At 37.2% G+C, this 19729-nt stretch overlaps 1 protein-coding gene across 1 annotated transcript in view; it reads right to left on the bottom strand.

The window, feature by feature from the left end:
* ERC2 (ELKS/RAB6-interacting/CAST family member 2) overlaps positions 1 to 19729 on the bottom strand; it is a 519869-nt gene that overhangs the window by 487732 nt on the left and 12408 nt on the right. Inside the window, exon 2 of the mRNA XM_035558284.2 lies at positions 14880 to 15681. Coding sequence (XP_035414177.1) covers positions 14880 to 15536 — 657 coding nt within the window. The 5' untranslated portion in view covers positions 15537 to 15681. The remainder of the gene's footprint in view (positions 1 to 14879; positions 15682 to 19729) is intronic.

Consider the following 19729-nt stretch of genomic DNA (forward strand, 5'->3'; position numbering starts at 1 on the left):
CAACTTAAACACAAGTAGACTGAGATGCTTAAGCTCTACTGAAAACGTCCATATGCTTTGTAATAAAGCCATGAGGGTGGAGCAGAGAATATTCCTTTGAAAACAGTACCACTAAAGCAATCCTTCCATATAATATGATCCCATCAGAAATCATTAACAAGGTACAGATAATTGGGCATGAGGATCTAGTACACTTCTAAGATGTCATCAACCAATCCAATAAATAAATTGACCATTTTGTTCAAGTAAGAATTTTGGAGTAAGAGCATTATTGTGTCACAATGAAGTCACTTTAACAAGGTGTCCTGGTTTCAGGTAGGACAGAGTTAATTTTCCTCCTAGTAGCTGGCAGGGTGCTATGTTTTGGATTAGGATGAGAAGAGCGCTGATAATATGCTGATGTTTTAATTGTTGTAGAGCAGTGCTTACACCAAGCCAAGGACTTTTCAGCTTCTCGCTCTGTCCTGCTAGCGAGCAGGCTGGGGGTGCAGCAGGAGCTGGGAGGGGACAGACCCAGGACAGCTGACCCAAACTGGCCAAAGGGGTATTCCATACCATCTGACATCATGCTGAACAATATATAGGGGTGGCTAGCCGGGGTGTGGGGGGGGCTGCTCGGGGATAGGCTGGGCATCGGTCAACGGGTGGTGAGCAATTGCATTGTGCATCACTTATTTCGTACACATTATTACTATTAATACTATTATTATTATTATTATTATTATTATTCCTGTCTTAATAAACTGTCTTTATCTCAACTCACAGGCTTCACTTTCCCGTTTCTCTCCCCCATCCCGGAGAGGGAGGGGGGAGGGTGAGCGAACGGCTGTGTGGTGTTTGGCTGCCAGCCGGGCTAAACCACAACACAAGGGCAAATTACTTTCTTTACATCTACCAATAAGCATAGTCCTACAAATTCTTTGAAAAAGCTCTCATAGGAGTGAGATATAGCATTTAAGTAATAGCTGAGTACGATAACTTCAGTAAAAAACAAGTCACACACATCCTTTGATTCCCTCTTGCTTTTGTAACCCACACCACTTGAAATCACTTGGAGAAATGTGGCACATATAAAACAACGAACTAATAAAAATGCAGCCTAAAAGGGTGTCAGAAACTTCCCCAGTTATTTACAGGTGGTCAGCTTCTTGATTTAAACTGCTTTTAGACAAAGCTATATCTTGTATTTTAAAAAGCATGAGCACTGTTTCACACCAAAACCACAATGGCAGGTTGTTTGAGAGATATAACAAGATGTATGCACATTTTCCATAAATTGCAGCGCTTTCCTTCAACCCAATCTTCTGCTGCAGCTTTCTTTCAAAGTGTTTTTTTCTCCTAATAGCCATTTATGTTCATCTTTCTTATACTACTAATTCTTCAACAGAAAATCATTTTTCCTGACCTAAGAGAAGACACTGATATCTCCCAGAGAGTCATAATGTAATAGTGGTATCTTGTGAGAGCGTAAGCTATAAAGTGTATTTAAAACCTATATTAAGAAAGAGCATCTACCATGGTTCAGCAGAAACATGTTTTCAAAACAGCATATAACTATTCTGTCATAACACTTTGTTTCAGTCATTATATCTTTAGACTAAGCTGCTCAAAAGCAGAAATCTGCAACAGTAGGAAATAAAATACCAAGAAAAATAAAACTGAGCAGAAACTTCTGGTCTACTGAGCAGTATAACATCACCTTATCCCAAGAACAGTTGGATTCTGACACAAAGAAAAAGAGGACAAAGAGTACTGTCTAACATTTAAGCACCGTATGCATCAGTAACCATAGTTCCAGTTCTGATATGTAGTTTCCCTAGTTTTTTCCCCCCAAAATTCTTCCAGGTCAGGTTTTCCTTGCAGAATTCCCTCCCCACCCCCTGCACCACAGAAAGATCTTTGCTTGGTTTCCTCACTACATTATTGATGATTTAAGTATAGCTTTTTCACAGCCTCCCTGCAAACAACCTTACTCCACAAAATTTGGCAGCCATGAATTCAGCATAGCCATTTACAACCCACAGGTGTGGGTTTGGTCAGGTATGGGACAAAGCCACTTAAGCCCAAGAGTAAACTGGCATGACTCGTACCTAGTACAGTTCATGTGATTTGACAAACAAAACCTCTGGTAGGAAGGTAAAAGCAACTCACATTTTTGTATTTTAGTTTTTTACGAATTGGAAACTGGTTATTAATTCTGTCGCAAAAGTAGAAGTGAGTTTGAGAGTATGCTTAAGGACTAGAGAATTATTTCTTTCTTAAATACCTTTACTGCAATAGAGGTCACCTTATTTCCTCCTACTGAAAGAAACTCCAGTTAAACAGAAGGAAACATTGCTCATAACAGCCACAGTATTCAAAGCATCGCTGAAGAGGAAACTACTATTTTTTTTTTTACTTTTTTTTTTTTTGTAATTAAATGCTTGAGTTTGTAAAACTGACAAAAAACGAGTAGCCATGCTTAAGCGTGCAGAATTACTACCTCAAGGTAACACAGACCTTCAAGACAAACTTAAAAAGCAAAGAAAATGCACAGTCACAGCTGAACAGCGCAACAGAAAAGGGCAGGATAATACTGAGAGTGTGAGATGTGTAAATTGTATAAATAAGGAGTTTATACAGACTGATTCACTCTTCTTGATCACACGCGATCCTTCCAGCCTTCTGCTAGCTGAGCTGAAAAACAGCAGCAAACCCTGCTATGTGCTTTCCAGAATTTTCTACCATCTGGTAAAAATGAATCAACGAATAAATAAGATGAAGAAGATACATACTTCGTGACAAAATATATTTACTAGACTTTCGCATATAAAAAAGTTTGTTCCTGCACATTTTAGAATTCCTCATCTGTTAAGATAATTCTTTATTAAAATGAAATGATTGCTTAGTTCTAGAAAAAAAATGTATGGGAAACCTTCAAATCTGAAGGAATTAAATTTGTTGTAAACACTATTAAGCCAGGATTAAAGAAAAAAAACCCACAATTTTACCACTGCAGTAGAGAAAGAATGATCTTCCTCAAGTCACTAAAAAAAAACCTTCAGATTATATCAAGATAGAATAAAAACATTTATAGAGATTTGGAAATTAAGTGTCCACGGCAAACAAAAAGCAACACAAGAGCTAAAAAGTGTCATTGACCTGCCAAAGAAAATGTAATTCAGCTACAAGGTTTGTACACCGCAGTCAGGCAACAACGTCAGTACATATTTAAAACTGATTTCAGTATTTTCTCATAAGGCAAATATGCAAGAAAAAAATAAATTCAAGTACTATTCTCTGTACACATTGAGGTATGTCTGGGGAAAAAAAAAAAGACTGCTGTATAATATTCCTTTTTCCTTTCAACAAACTGCTTAAGTGCAAAAGGCACTCAGTTGCATGGAGGTTTAAATGTAGAACTGGAGCTGCTGCCAGAATTTGAGACCCCACCATTATCTCCGACTCTTGGCCACTCAACACTCTACCTGCTTTACACCAGCACCACTACACGTGACCAGTCAATGAAGTGATACAGCGGAAAATTAACCCAGCACATTAATGTAGCAAATTAGGCTGACATACGAACTCCGACCAAATACTGGGAAAAGCAGCAGGAGAACAAAGTGCAAGACTGCTGGTTTGTTCAAAGATCAAGTGGCTTTGTAAATGTCTGTGAGCCTCTCACTAAAATCCAAAGACCTGCAGAAAAATAATGACAGCAAAGATCAGATGATATTAAACCACACATGTATCAAAGCAAGTAAGCTTTTGGGTTTGATTATTAAAAAAAGGGGCAAATACAGGAAGGAGAATTTGAGATAAAATGAAGCATTCTTTAAACAAAACTCCATATGCTGAATTATGCATTCCTAACGGATGACCAAAAGCTAAAGGAATGCAATGAAATTCCTAGTGATAGGACAAGAGGGAATAGCCTCAAGTTGAGCCAGGAAGGTTTAGGTTGGAAATTAGGAAACATTTCTTCTCAGAAGGAGTAGTCAGGCATTGGAATGGGTTGCGCAGGGAGGTGGTGGTGTCACCACCCCTGGGGGTGTTCAAGGAAAGGTTGGACCTGGTGCTTAGGGACATGGTTTAGTGGGGGACATTGGTAAGAGGGTGATGGTTGGACTACGTTATCTCAGAGGTCTTTTCCAACCTTAATGATTCTATGATTCCATGAAATCCATAAAGCATGACTGGACTTTCTACAGACAGGCACTATGTACAGTGATAAGTTTCATCAGATCACAAATTTTAAATTTTCTCAGTCCCAAGTGGACTGAGAAAGTGAACCTGAAATAATGCCAGCTGGGCAAGGATGCCGTTCTCCAACACTGGTGGGTACATACAAAAACGAAGAGAATGAGTGTGTGTATGTGGCAGCAGGGGGAGGGAGAGGAGAGGGAAGGAAACGCACCCACACCGAATGATAATACAAGTCAGAACCAACTTGGTGCAAGGCAAAGATGCTTTATCTAACTACTACTTTTTTTTTTTTTAAATTGAGATATGGTACAACATCTGAAATATTAAAAACACCCCACCACGTATCACAATTTGCCATAGAATTCCGAAGTTAATAAATATGGGATTAAATTGTATACACATGCAAATTTTATTCCCAGATTTATCACAAACGCATAGTTCAAGGAATAGACAATAACGAGTAGATTCTACCTCAGACATTTGGAAACAAATTTAACTGAACACATCTGGGAAACAAAGTTTTTGGAACTGTAATTTTTCAAATACAGTGTTCAGCTGGATCAACTCTTACCACTTTGTTGCGAAGCCATTATGAAATGAAGAGGACTTACTAGTTGAAACATGTATGGAAAAATATGTTCTTAAAGATAATTTTATTTTACTATAAACTTGCAGAACCTTCCTTCTGATATTCTATTGCATGCTTAGCCATAGATAGCAGCAGTTCTCTTCACAGTGAAGCACTGCATTACACATGGCCTGAGTTCTGAAAAGGATAACAGCCTATTTAACCTAGAATTTTTAGTACTGGTGGCTTCCATTACTGTTTTATGGTTATACTTATACACTCAAGAAAAACTCTTCTCTAAAATATTATATAGAAATATTTTTTCTTGGACTTGACCAAACTGGCACTATTTGCTCATTTTGCAGTTCTGAAGTCAATCAAAAATGCAGTGTAGTCAGGTGGAAAAGCCTATCATGAGTATTCTCATCTAACTGTTCAAATTCTCATTCTGACAGCTTTGCCTCTTCAGGGAATGAACTGCCTGAACAGGATAAAGAATGCTTTCTTAAGCAACTTTTGTGCTTTTTTCCCTGTAATCCCCTCCTCCCCTCCTTAACTCCACTAGGGAATCTGAAGACAGAAGTCTAATAAACTAAACGTACTACATTATTCACACAGTTTAACAGTTATGCAGCTGTCCACACTTCAAGTGTATGAAATGTATATCCACATTTCAAGTAAACTCAGAATATGCAAGGTATATATTAAATACAAACATATTAAATAACATTAATTATTGTTCCCATACAGTGAAGGAATATAGTATTCTCCGTGAGCAGAAAACATTCTGAATAGCAGCATATGTATAATTCCATACACACAGTTATAGATACTCTTACTTAATAAACCAGTAGGCTTTTGTCACACACCTATGGACTCCAAATTACGTTCAAGTTTGTATTAAAACTTTTGATTCATGTTTTGGTATAGCACTATTTCATCTCCACCTGCAACTGTGGAAGGTGGAGATGAGATCTCCAACTCTAGTGGAAAGTGTCCCTGCCCACAGCGGGGGGTTGGAATTAGGTGGTCTTTAAGGTCCCTTCCAACCCAACCCATTCTGTGATTCTATGAACTGTATTGAGTAGAAATACAATAGCATGAATTTAGGGCATTTTTTTCAGTAAGTTATTTGTTTTGCTTTAATGGTAATTATTAGCTATCTGAAGTTAATATCACACAGAGGAAAGACAGTCTCAAAAATAACCTCACTAACAGGACTATTCTTTCAGTCTTTTTACCTAGAAATTGAAAAAGATTTGCAGCATCAGTTTACATGATTTAAAACAAAATACATAGAAAATATTTATACTTAGTATTTAATTTTCAAAGCACAACCCATTGCCTCTTTCAATGCCATTTTTCTTTGATAAAGACATTTTGTAATGAGAATTGTATTCTCTACCTGTAGTCAGTTTAATGGAAAATTTGGGTCTGTGCAAAAATCAGACGTTATTTCGTGGTTTACTGTAGCTCCTCTAAAGCTACAACTCAACGTGTGCTGTTTTCTCTCTAGTTTCTGCTGACCTTTGCTTTTCTTGGACAGAAAAGTGATGTGCTGGAGAACTCTCACACATTCAATTATAGATGGAACTGGAACAGAGATTACCTTACAAGACCTCAGTGCTCTTTAAATGTTTCAGTGTTTGAGACTCACATTGATTTGCCTCAGGATTTTCCTTTTGGCAAAAACAACATTTATTCCTTTCCCTTTAGGGTTCAAAGAGACCTTCACATGAAATCGACAGCCTTCTTTTCATGTGTTTTGTTAGCTTTGTATATCATCTTCAAATGCCAAGAGTAAGAACAATAACTACATTGTGACAGATGCCTAGGGAAATTCAAAATGTAAGTACAATTTCTCCCCCCTACAGGCCAAATATTCCCAAATTACTGAACTCAAAAGAGTTATTTGCTCCCACTAGACACAAAAGTTATCTCCCACAAAATACACAAAGAGCTCCTGAACGTTGGTTTCCTTGCTAACTCAACTGAGATATATTCCAGCAATAAATTCAAGTAGCAGGTTCTATCTTGAAACTGACAGCTTTTTACGACTGACTCTCTGGCACCAGGGAAATACATAGTATTATAGTCAGGTACTGCATTAGACACCTTAAACAGAGCAAACAACAGGTAAAAATCAGAATTTGAACCTGTATACTGTTAACACAACTCCAGAACATGCAGACATTTGGATTTTTTTAAATCAGCAACCAACAGATTAAGTCACTGCAATGCTTTTATTCCCCATACTGCCCTCCCACCAACCCAAACAGAGCCACCAGTCTGAAGTGCATCTTCTGAACTCAGAAGCATAACGAAACAGAAGGGTTAGGAAGCGGCATGCAGGTTTATCTTTAAATTATATGCATATACAAAAATAATGCTCTGCAGCACAAGCAAAAGGCTCATGTTTTTCCAAGATAACCTAGAGGATGGAGTTCCCTATTGCAGACTAATTGAACGTGGCATCGCCAACTGCCTAGCAGCTGTTGGGGACAATTCCCAGAAAATTGAAAATGAAATCTGAAAATTCAAAGTGAGGAACAGTATCTGAAATAGTAAAGACTAAAAATGCATAACGAAAAAAGAGTGACTCACTTTTTCACTCCTTCCCCCTCCCTTTTCTCTCCCCCACTTCAAATGGCAGAAAATTCAGAGGAGAGTCATCCAGAGCATTTTTTTTGATTTAAAGTTTTAAAGTCTGGAAGGAAACCAGTTTACAAAAGCTAAAAGAAATAAAATTTTAAAAGCACAAAACCACAGGCTCCATCAGAGTCAATAGAAAAGAAATTTACCAAGGATAACATTTGATGTATTATCTATTATCTCTGTAAGCCATTGTATCATTCATGAGATTAAACGTTTAGTTAGCTATTTCAGGAGACTTTATCTTTTATAAACCTTACTTTAAAAATGAATTCCTGTCTTATCAGGTAGTTTACTAGTTATGTGATGTATCCAACACTTCTCACTCTAATAAAACTCGAACTGGTTTATCGACACGATAGTTACCTCTCTCCCCATCTCCTTTAAGGGATTCTGACAGCTTAAAATACTGTACTTGAATACTTGCTCAGGACTCATCCTAATTTAAGGCAGGAGGAGGCAAAAAGCAGCAGCTGCCATGCTTGATGTATGCTTTATTAGTATCTACTGAAGGAATACCTTCAAGCGATGTTACAAGCCTAGTGCAGGGATAACTGCAGTTTTATCCCAACCTACTTCCTGCTAGATCTATATTTCTTAAAGTGGTCATCCTCTGAGACCCCATCAGAATCCTGGCTTCTGTACAAAGAGTTTTACCCACACAGCAACACACCAAACAACCACTGCTGAGCAACAGAGCCAGACTCTGGAACATGTCAGGATGGGGGACACAGAATGCAGTTTCCACCTGAAGCTGCAAGGGAAATTTAGCAGGATGCAATTACTAAATTCAGCAGCAGATGATCATCACTATTACAGGACACACACACAAAAAAAACAACACACACACAATACACAGAAGCAGCAACAGTTGGTAGTATCTCAGGCATGTAGCACCAAATATAACAACATACAAGAAATGAACATAGGATGTGAGTGTGATCAAAACTGATGAGTGAACAATTTTGAGTCACATAGCATTATACAGTTCCAAACATTTTTTACAGAAATGCTGTTTCAGCTCCACAGTCAATTTCTCTCTCCTTAAAACATGACTAGCCTTGTTTATACTTCTTCATAAGGAACACTCACCAACACTCATCATTTGACACTCATTCTAAAACTTCAGGATACAATTGGAAAAAGCTTTTTCCATGCTAGCACCTTGGCGCTGGCATAATGGTGAATGAGTTACATTTTGCATTAAAAAAAAAAAGGCAACAAAAAAATGACCTAACTGACTAACGCAGGTAGAAATAAAATTCATACTCCTTATACAATGGGGGGAACAGAACAAGATAACACTTGCTTTCCTCAGATCTCTTTATATCTCAAAGACACACAGAAGGGATATAACTTATTACTGTCCCCTTCAAACAACCATTACAGTGTGCTAATTTTCATAAAACTGAAAGTACTGGTTTCTACTATATAACGTATACACGTGCACTATTTCCTAAGCCAGAATAATACCAAAAGGCTTCAGTCAAGACCAAAGCAAGCACTTACACACCCAGAGACAAATTTCCCTTATTCTTTTTATAGCTCAGTTCTTCCTAAGCTTTTTCGGGTATTAAAAAATAAATAAAAATAAAAAATAAAGACATTTTAATATGGTTTAAAAAAAACAAACATTCCCAATTAGTCCTTAGCCTCTTTTAGGTTGCTGCTTCCTCAAAAGTTCCTTAGACATCTACAGTACTATGATAACCCCCTTATCCCCTCCCACCTGCCAACACCAAGCTAATAGCCCTTTCATCATTGTCAGCAGCAGTAGCACAAAAGCCAAGACACACACTTCTGGTGCAGCTGACTCACTCTGCAATGCTCTGCCTGTGTATTCTCATTCCTCATCAGAGCAGCCCTGCTATTTTAGGTCCTCTCCAATTGACAGAAACGTGTTTTGATTTTCAAATTCATAAAAAGAAATACCGATGTACTTCTGTTTCACTCTGCTTTCATCTTCAGATAATAAACTTTTGCTCTATAATTGTTTAATCCATTACACAAGCTTAAATACTTAAACACTTTGTCTTGTTTAAAAAAAAATGGAAATATTTTGCACTTACCTAAATTGCCATCAGTGTAAATTAATTTAAATGAGGGAAACAGTGAAGATAACATCAAAAATAACGTAAAAATAAAGTTTAAAAAACTAAACAAACATGCATGCAGTCTTTAACAGAGAGTATTGAAAAAAACAAGCTGAAGAAAGCAGGAAACAACAGTATAGCGAAAAACAGAAAATAAGATGAATGAACATGCTGAAACTACTGGCTTTAAAGATACCTTGAAGTGTACTTCCATTGGTCATAAATACCATAACACAGATTTGAGCTGAAAATGTTTAAAGCGGTAACTTTGTCTTGAAGAAAGACATATTTAGTAAGAAGGATCAAGTAATGTTTTCTTTCTGATTTGTATTAAAATAGTTTAACATACGACTCCTCAGGAAGCAGAGTAAAATATGAACTGAGAATTTCTATTTCTGAGGTTACTAGCTTTCTTTCTGGATATAGCCCCATACATCATGAATAATCACAAAAAGATTCAAACTTTGTGGTGCTGCACACATTCATATAGAAACAACGAGACTACCTGAAAGGAATTTTTATCTTTAACTACCTTGGCTATCTAGGAACAATGGGGAACAATCTAGGAACAACCCCACCTTTTAAACTAGTAATAAAGTGTACACTTCGATGCACATTAAAGAAAATACCTGGTAACTCAAAATTATGATTCAATTACCATCACATTCTTGAGCATTTCACTGGGATCAGGATTCAAGGATTCCAATGGGAATAAACAAAATTTCCTCAAAAAATGCTGAAGAACGTAGTCTCAGAAGTTTAGCGTGGGAGGAGATAACAGATCTTCAGCTTCCTTTGACTTGCTTTTAGAGGATGCCAGCAAGGTCTAAGCAATGGATTCTCCAGTTTGAAACTAGGTAGGGTTGATCCCAGCCATGGAAACAATTAGGAAGTTAAGAAGGGGTGAGTGGTTGGTTTTTGTTTTACTGTTTTTAATATATATATATACACACAATTAAAAAAAATACAGACTAAATCATAATACAGATAACATTAAAACCTATAGATTTATAAATGTGTTTAAATCTACTGACTAGTTCCCAGATAAGTTAGCAAATTAACAACAAATTAAACTGTATTCCTTGCTTCCTGCCTTCTCTTTTACAAGGCAGCTAAATAAGTAAAAGAGCACAGTTTGTATAACATGTATTGCATCAGAAAACAAAGTAAGTGAATGGTATATAATTTTCATTAGACTGTATGCACCAGTCTGATCAAGGTTTAATTAGGAATACAGTTTACTAATACAACTAATACATAGAAGGGAAACATTTCAGAATATTTCTTAGTATATTTTCTTTTGAGAACAGCTCTGAGGAGAGGGACTTGGGTGTGTTGGTGGACAAGCAGTTCAACAAGAGCTGGAAATGTGCACCTGCAGCCTATAAAGCCAGCTGTATCCTGGACTGCATCAAAAGTGTAGCTAGCGGGCTGAAGGAGACGATTCTCCCCCTCTGCTCTACTCTCATGAGACATCATCTGGAGCCCTGCGTTCAGTTCTGGAGTCCCCAGCGTAAGATGGACATGGACCTGTTAGGGTAAGTCCAGAGGAGGAACACGAGGATGATCAGAGGGCTGGAGCTCCTCTCCTATGAGGACAGGGTGAGGGAGTTCAGATTGTTCAGCCTGGAGAAGAGAAGGGTCCAGGTAGACCTCATTGCAGCCTTCCAGTATCTAAAGGGGGCCTTATAGAAAAGCAGGAGAGGGACTCTTTGTCAAGGCATGTAATAATGAGAAGTAATGCTTTAAACTAAGAGGGTGGATTTAGATTAGATAGTAGGAGGAAATTCTTTCACTCAGCGGGTGGTGAGGCACTGGCACAGGCTGCCCAGAGAAGCTGTGGCTGCCCCATCCCTGGAGGTGTTCAAGATCAGGCTGGATGAGGCCCTGGGCAGCCTGATCTAGTGGGTGGCATCCCTGCCTATAGCAGGGGTTGGAAATAGAGAGTCTTTAAGGTCCCTTCCAACCTAAGCCGTTCTATGATTCTGTGATGATTCCATGGTCTAGTGGAAGGTGTCCCTGCCCATTGCAGGGGTTTGGAACTAGGTGGTCTTTAAGGTCCCTTCTAACCCAAACCATTCTATAATTCTAATTCTTTTAGTTTTCTGCTTAAATACTTGCCACAAATCAAAGTTAAAATGAAATGTGTTAATAATGTAAGCACGTAAAATAACATTGAGTGGTTAAACTTGCAGTTCTGATTTTATGAACTTGCATACTCTTATCTGCTGGTTAAGTTATTATATTTTATCAGCTCTATTGTCCTAACTGCAGCATCTGAGAGTTATTCATACTGATACAGATGCCTGAAATTATTGCAAGAATCAATTTTGTACTCAAACCTACGAGCCTCTCAGAGGAACTGTTCACTATCCTTTTTATCCTCGCTCTTCGTATTAATCCAAAGAACTCCTGCAGTATCAGGGCAGGAATTAAACTTCAAAGGCAGATCAAAATTTATAATATGTTTTCAAAGAACATATTAAGCAAATTAAAATTGTGGTTTTCTAGAAGAAAAAAATTTCTGAGGGACAGGTAGCAATTGTAGGAACTAACATTGCAGAAGATTTGTGTCCTTCCAGTTCTTTCCACCTCCTAGCAGTCTGCTCTCCAGAGAAACGTTCGACATTAACTCTTCTGTATAATATATTCAAGTAAGATTTCTACGAATAATAACCTACCTGAAAAAAGTGCAATGTCCAATTGAGACACTTCAAATGGTTGATTCCAAGACGAAGAACCACTTTTAATTGTTTAGAACATTTAGAGCACTTCCTGCTCTTCTGTATCTAATTGAACCATATAGGGAATAACACCAACCGTGCTCATAGAGAGTACTAATTGTGCTCGGAGAGAACATAATGAATGATAGAGAAGAACAGCAAGACAAGACAGTTAACTTGTCTTTGGGTTGTAATATCAAAGACCAGGTGCACAAAGCACATATCTTCAAATGTAAAATTATCTTCAAAAGAAAATCAGAAACGTCCTAGTCAGCGTCCATAAATCTTTGCATAGATTTTTTGGCAGCTCTTATCACTTTTAAAAGAAGGCTCTGATTCTAACTAATCTTCTATTGGAAAAAAAAATGTTTTCAGTTATAAACCTATTTTCCAGGATGTTTTTAGCCCTTCCTTGATTGACATTATCTGGTAGAGTAACATATTCATTATTCACGTCACTGATAAAAACCTGAAACATGACAGATCCCTGCCTGATCCTACTAGATATTGTCTTTCAAATTTTACCATGAATCATTGATAATTACACTGACTCAGTCTTCCAACAAGATAGGCATCCTTACAATAACAATTTCATCTCACTGACGAACAGAGATGGTGTAAAAAGTTTCCATAACATCAATGTTACTAGTGCTTTTTGGTTATGCATAAAGCCTGTTCTCCTGTCATACAAGAAAACCAGACTTGTTTGATGTGATTTTTGACAAATCCATATGAAATGTTGCTCATTTTCTGATATTTTCCCCAATGTTCCTTTTATTTCACAGGACTGAAAGATTCTATTTAGGGAGATGCATGTGAAATTATAGACAAATGAAATAAAATTACCTTCATGCATAACAAAATGGAATCTGAACTGAGTATAGCCACTGATGAGATCCTGCAGCTATAAGTTCATTAAAATATTAATTTAATTGAAATCCATTAGCTGAGTACTCACTAGCAAAAAAAAAAAACCAAACAGTAACACCATCCAAAACCAGAAAAAACAGTGTTGGGAAATGTTGGAAGAGACATACAGAATAACAGGACAAACACTAACATCAGCGCATAAACTATTTTTCTCCTGTATTACGAAAAACATGAGCACTTTTGGTCTCCACACCTCAAAAAAATGTATAGTAAGCCTGAAAAAGATCCAGAGAAAAATCAAAGAAATTACATATGAAAGGAATAACATTCTCCTCTGTGAAAGTGAATTGTGGGAGCAGTGTGATGATGGGCTGCTATAAAACCACAGGTGGCAAGGAGAGGAGCACCAGAGAGAGATCAGCTACTCAATGTTTCTTCTGGGGCTAGGAAAATGCAGTCAGTAAAAAGTAGCCAAAATCCAGTGCCACATCCAACGCAAGACAGTGGTTTTTCATGTGAGGCTATAGGATCTGCTCTCATACGAGGCTGTGGACCCTAGAATTTTATGTAGGTCCAAAAGCAGACTGGCTTAATTCAAAAAGTCCTCAGAGTTAGGCACACAAACTGTACCTGGATCAAAGAGTACTTGGTGGAGTTCTCATCACACACTTGCTCTAGCCTATGAACTTTCAGACGTCGCTAGCAACGTCACAGTGGGCTAGAAAGACTTTTGGGCTCACCTCAAAAGTTTTATGTTATTTCCTTACATAGTAAGGAGTCACAGTACTGAATTCCTGATCAAGAACCAGTCAGTATGACTGGTGTCAGTCAAGACCAAGCTCATTAGTTCCATGGGCATGCCATGTATCTAAATATCTAAGAATCAGAAAGTTTGGTGAAAAGTAACAATGATCAGAAACTCAGAAGTAAATTAAAAATTTCAGTTATTGCTGTTTGCCAGCCAGTAAAGAAGTTTAGATTGGGAATCTGGAAGTGAGAGAAACACAGGATTGTGTTTTTGTCTGGGGGAAGTTAACAGATGGTCTGAAAATGAGCAGTTTTAAATAAGACCAGCAGCCAAGAAGTGCATGGAAACAGCAACATGATAATTTTTTGATCTACTCAATGCCACTGTTTTATATAACTTTGTGAAATAAAATAGTCTCATGAAGTGTGACATTATAGTTTTAGTCTTTTTATAGCTTTGGGAAGAGATTGCTGTGTTGCAAATACAAGTACTTGAAGTACATATTTACAAGATCGTCTTTTTCTAAGACAGGTCTCTGAAGCATTGCTGGTAACACCACTGGAACATCGTTCTGCAACATGCAGAATTATAGAAGATTCCATTTTGTAATTTAATATCACTTCATCTTTTAACTTAAAAAAGCTAGACAGCTAAATCCCTATACAGTTCATGCAAAATATGCTTCTGGATGTTTGTTTATACTTTTGTATAAATGCTTCATGCACCCCTTCAGAAAAGGTTGCCAAGTATATTTAGACTGTTGCTAAAAAATACACTACAGGAAGTCTCAAAAATAATAAAATAAGCTGGTGATAAACAATCATTGTCTTCAGCTATAACATGAAAGAATGCTGCATGGACAAAATTATGACCTGCATTCAGGTTCTTATTAGTGTCCTTTTCTACTGTTTAACAATCCAATGCAGATAGAACATAAAATATTGTCAAATATGTTCCAGTGTAGGATGCAATATTATAAGCAAAATATCTAGTACTTAGCCGTGAATCAACAGGAAGAAACTTACAGAACTACTTACCTGATTTTCTTCATGGGAAACTCTCATTTGCTCTTTAAGAACTGACATTCTGGCTGCTTCTTCCTTTCTCAATATTCTTTCTTTCTTTAATTCAGGACTCCAGAAAGTTTTGATGCTGTTCATGGAGGATCCCAGCTTGCTGTCTTTAATGTCTAGTTCTTTTCTGAGAAGATCATTCTCCCTCTGTAGATCCTTAAGCTGAGCCTGCAGGTCTAACATGGTACTATCTCTAACCTGCCTCAGCATAGAAGGAACCTGATGGTGATGATGGTGTGAAGATGTGGTCAGTCCTCCATGCTGATCAGTGTAAGAAAGGACGTCTGTGTGGGACAGTCCAGCTGAAGCAATATTAGGACTGCTCCCCATAGCTGTGACTCGACCACCATACACAGCTCGATTTGTAGCCCTTCCAAGAGTCATCGTGCCCTTTGGGAAAGTAGTAGAAGCTACACCTTCATGGTCACTCAGATACATTGGTCCAGATGTTGCATAGGCTGCATTAAGGGACTGGATGTTCTCCATTGATAACGTCTTACCCGTTCCTCCTCCTCCTCCACTACTTGTTCGCCTGTGGCCTAGGCGAGGAGATCTTGGCAAACGAGGAGACCTGGAGGGACTTCCTTCTAAGTTGCTGATTGTTCTTGCACTTCCATACATCTTTATTCTACTTTGAGGTACTATTTAGTAAGAAATTAGTAAAACTAAAGGTGAATATTAAACTTATAATTCCAGCTAGAAATATTGGCAGTTTCACTGCATTCTTCCAATAGGCAAAAAAAACTATTCCTCCAAAATCAGATACCTAGAAGGGAAAAAAGATATTACAAAATAAGTAAGCTCCCCCCATTTGGCAAATAAGTTTACAATGAAGAAAGTAATGAGCACATATCATTTCTCCTAGTCTAATTACTTTTAAAATTTTTAATACATTGTGTATTTAGGATGACTGTATAAAATGCATTTTAAAACTAGTTCCATTCAGAGAAAAAAAAATGCTGATTTCTTTCTTGTTAAAATACCTTGACATTTTGACTTAGTTTAACAAGCTTTATGTTGCAATAAACACCATGGACCCAAAAATGCATATGAGTTGGTAAGTTAATGGACTTAAGTGACTGACCATAGGAATTACATGAAGGAGAGAAACAATAGTTGTTGCTGGCATTAAGAACCACCCAAAACACGGCATTACATTTTCAAAAGACAGTATAAAAATAGGAATTCAGTGACTCTGTATTTTCTCTACTAACATTAGATGAAGAGAATACAAGGAAATAGGCAGGAGTTTTATTTTGCGTTTGGATTAATAAAGAGACTTTGGATAAGAAAAAGGAGGAAGAAAGCAACATTCTAATAGCTCAGCTTTTACCCAATAGAACCATTTTAGGAATAAAAATTTAAAAAATACAAGCTGATTTGAGTGACTATTTCCTCCTGAACAATACAATGCAATATTACAACACATTATTTGTTAAATGAAGTACTGATTTGCTAACATTTGTTGTTAATCAGCTTCTCAAGTAAAGGTTACACGACAATAATCTAGGTTTTCATTCATAAAAGGAGTTCCATCCCCGCCTCCCCCCATGCATATTACTGAGATAGAACTATCTTCACAACTTATTTAACCAAACTGACCAATGTGGATCAGATGTTCTTACTGTTATAAAATACCGTACTACTATTACATATTTACTAAGTTTTGAATAAGTTTTTTAGCTTTATATAGCATAAATATCAATATACAAATAAGACTTCAGGATATGGTAGGTCTACTGATTTTTTTAAAACTAATCTGTCTCAAAAAATCAATGGTATTAATTAAATTGGTGCTCATTAATCAGATCTAGTACCACTTAATTCAAAGGTAATTGGAAGAAGAGCAAAAGACGGATTCCATTAAATCTTGTAATCTTTAACCATTCCCTCACAGCATCCTCATTATCTATAGATTATTTCCTAAATATCTGAAAAAACATCCACACCATAAAGTGTTGAGACAGGCAGAAGGAAGCTTTAATTTTATTTTTATTTTTAGTAATCTCTAGTGTACTAAATACTCACCAACAATTTCAGCATGAAACATTGCAGATACTAACAGTGTCAGCAAACAAGAAAGACACTGAGTTCTCCACTGACCCCCCTGTTATCACACACAAACATACACCACATGGCTTACATGAATTCTAAGAATTGCTTTGTATGCACTACGTTTTCATCACATTTAATAGCCAGCACAATCTTAAACATTTTTATTTTACCTATAATTATGTGTCTGAACCAGCTGAAGTGTTTCATCTTGTTCAATTTGTTTAAACTACTATAATACATCAGTGGCCATTCCTGTGAATTTTCACCTCTTTCCCAAGGTGCATCAAAAGCCATGAAATTCATCAGTGGAAGGCACTGCACTACACTGAAATGTTGTCAACACCACCACTGTGGGTGCTGGGAAAAATATGAGAGTGGTATTCATTCAATATTAATAATTTAGGAACTCTGAACTCTTTGTACTGCACCCAGGCTGCTCCATTAAAATTTATTCCAATGCAAACATTACTAACTTTCACTGGCCACTAAGGATAGCTCACAGACAGAAAGTTGAAAGTCCTGGTTTAGGAACAATCTGTAGGTATTTATCTATTTCATTTGCAATTCATTGCCTATTACAATCTGATTGTACAGACCGTCTGTCTCGGAAACAACTTTGAAAAAGGAAAGCATGTAAAAGTGGGCCTTCGCCTGGAAGTACATACACCTGAAGTTAAGGATAAACCTTGAGCATTCCTTTGTGGCTGTGAAGAGTCTCAGATACAGGAGAAGCCATCTACCATTGCTTTGTGGAAGACAGAAGAAAGGCATCTACACCATTCTGTACTCCTTATTGCTTATACAGTGAGCCTGGCTTTAGGAAGATTTATGGTGTGTCTGAGTGCATCAGGAACTTGAGATAAGAATAGGCAATATCAGCCTCAGGGCCTCAACAATTGCTGCAGAGATCATTATCTACTCACTGGAAGAAAAGAGTGAGTAAGACAAAAGATCCACTTTACCCTCCTCTTCCTTCAGGACTGGCTGGAAAAGAACTGGTCTGTTTGAGCCCAGGGTGGACAGGAAAGACACAAATGATTCTATCCTGAAAACTGTATTGCTTTTATATCAGCATTTTAACTTATGGGCAAAATAAATAAATAAATAAAAATAAAGAAATGCTGTAGAGCAATCCTTTTTTCCTCCAGTATTTCGAGGATGTTAAACTAAAGCAAAACCTTTCCATGCCATAATACGAGGGGTGGAAAAAAAAGATAAATGGAATCAAGTAGAAACTGGAATTTCAGCCTCACAATGGGAAGGACAGGAGAGCTGTATTGACCTATGTATACACTGTACCCACAACTACAGAGACAACCCTTCCTCTTGGTAGGAGCCCAGAAGGTACAGGTCTTGCAGTACACATACCAGAGCACAAAGGAGCTCCCATACAACTCACGAAGACTGCATCTCCCTCAAAATTTCTCTGGAAAGGAAAAGTCACTCAAATTCATTCAGTCTGCTCTGGGATAGACACCAGACCTACTGAATGTGTTTTCCCATGAATGAAAAGGTTCTTTTGGGTTTTAAAATATAATAGTACTAGAAAAAGCAGACACCCAATTGCCTGTCTCAACATTTTCTTACTTCAGAAATTGCTTTTTAATGTATACCTGTATGACTTAAGATAACCATTATTATTGTGGCTTTAATATTTCAGAACACAACTGTGAATATAACTACATAAAAGTATTCAGAAAATTAAGCATATGTTCTCATGGAAAAAACCTCTCCCACTATCCCACCCCTTATGCTCTCATCAGCCTTGAAAATCCCTGCAAATAAGAAAGTCTATTTCAGGCTAGAATACTTTGTGGTGGCTGTTCTAAATTCAGCTTATTTTTCACATTTCTCTCTCATCTCATCACCTGCATTCTACAGACAAAAACAACACGGGTTCAACATTATCCACATCGCTTATGACTCAGACACTGTGTTTTATTTGCCTTTAACTATCTTTTTTTTTATATACTTAAAACACAGAATTCCAATACAATACTAAAATAAGTTCTCACTTCATTTGCTTCTCCAATGCATTACTTTTAAATTTTGTATAATTACAGTTTACTCAAAATACTGTCTTCACAGAACCCAACAATTTTTCACTGATTTTTTCCACCAGCCCTTCCCCAGTCAAGAAGCAATTTCATCAAAAAGCTGTTTAAACAAATCAGTGCCACCAAGTTCAAAGTGACAGTTTTCTGCATTGCATCTGTCAATCTCTGATATCATAATATATCAAAAGAAATGCATAGAGGCATTGTAATTGAGCCTCAGAATGGATTGGGAGCTATTTTACTTATTTCCTAAACTCTGTGATTAATGATGGTTCAGCTGAAAAATGGAAACCAGATCTTGCAGGACGAAAGCTCATGGTATCTGAACAGATTTTTTTCATGAAATGAAATTTCTTCTTCATTCAGTTCAGAAAAGTCACAATATGTTGTTACATTGCATGTCTCTCCTGTAAAATATTAGGCCTAAATAGCACAGCATTCTCAGATTAGATATTCCAGGCTAAGGCTTTTGAGCTTTGCTGCACGTAGCCACAGCACACACAGTTCTCACCAGTTTCTCATGAAAGGCTTCACAAACAGGCAGGTGCCAGACAGCATGCAGTCTAGCTATTCCACAGATTTAACAATTTTATTGAAAAACATTATCAGAGCACACTATGCTGGAAAACACCAAGAAGCATGGAAAGTTTTCAATAACTAGATGCGGGACTGGAGATGAAACATGGCAAACCTTTCCTCGTG

This window comes from Cygnus atratus, chromosome 10 (genome assembly GCF_013377495.2).
Source record: "Cygnus atratus isolate AKBS03 ecotype Queensland, Australia chromosome 10, CAtr_DNAZoo_HiC_assembly, whole genome shotgun sequence".
Classification (NCBI taxonomy): domain Eukaryota; kingdom Metazoa; phylum Chordata; class Aves; order Anseriformes; family Anatidae; genus Cygnus; species Cygnus atratus.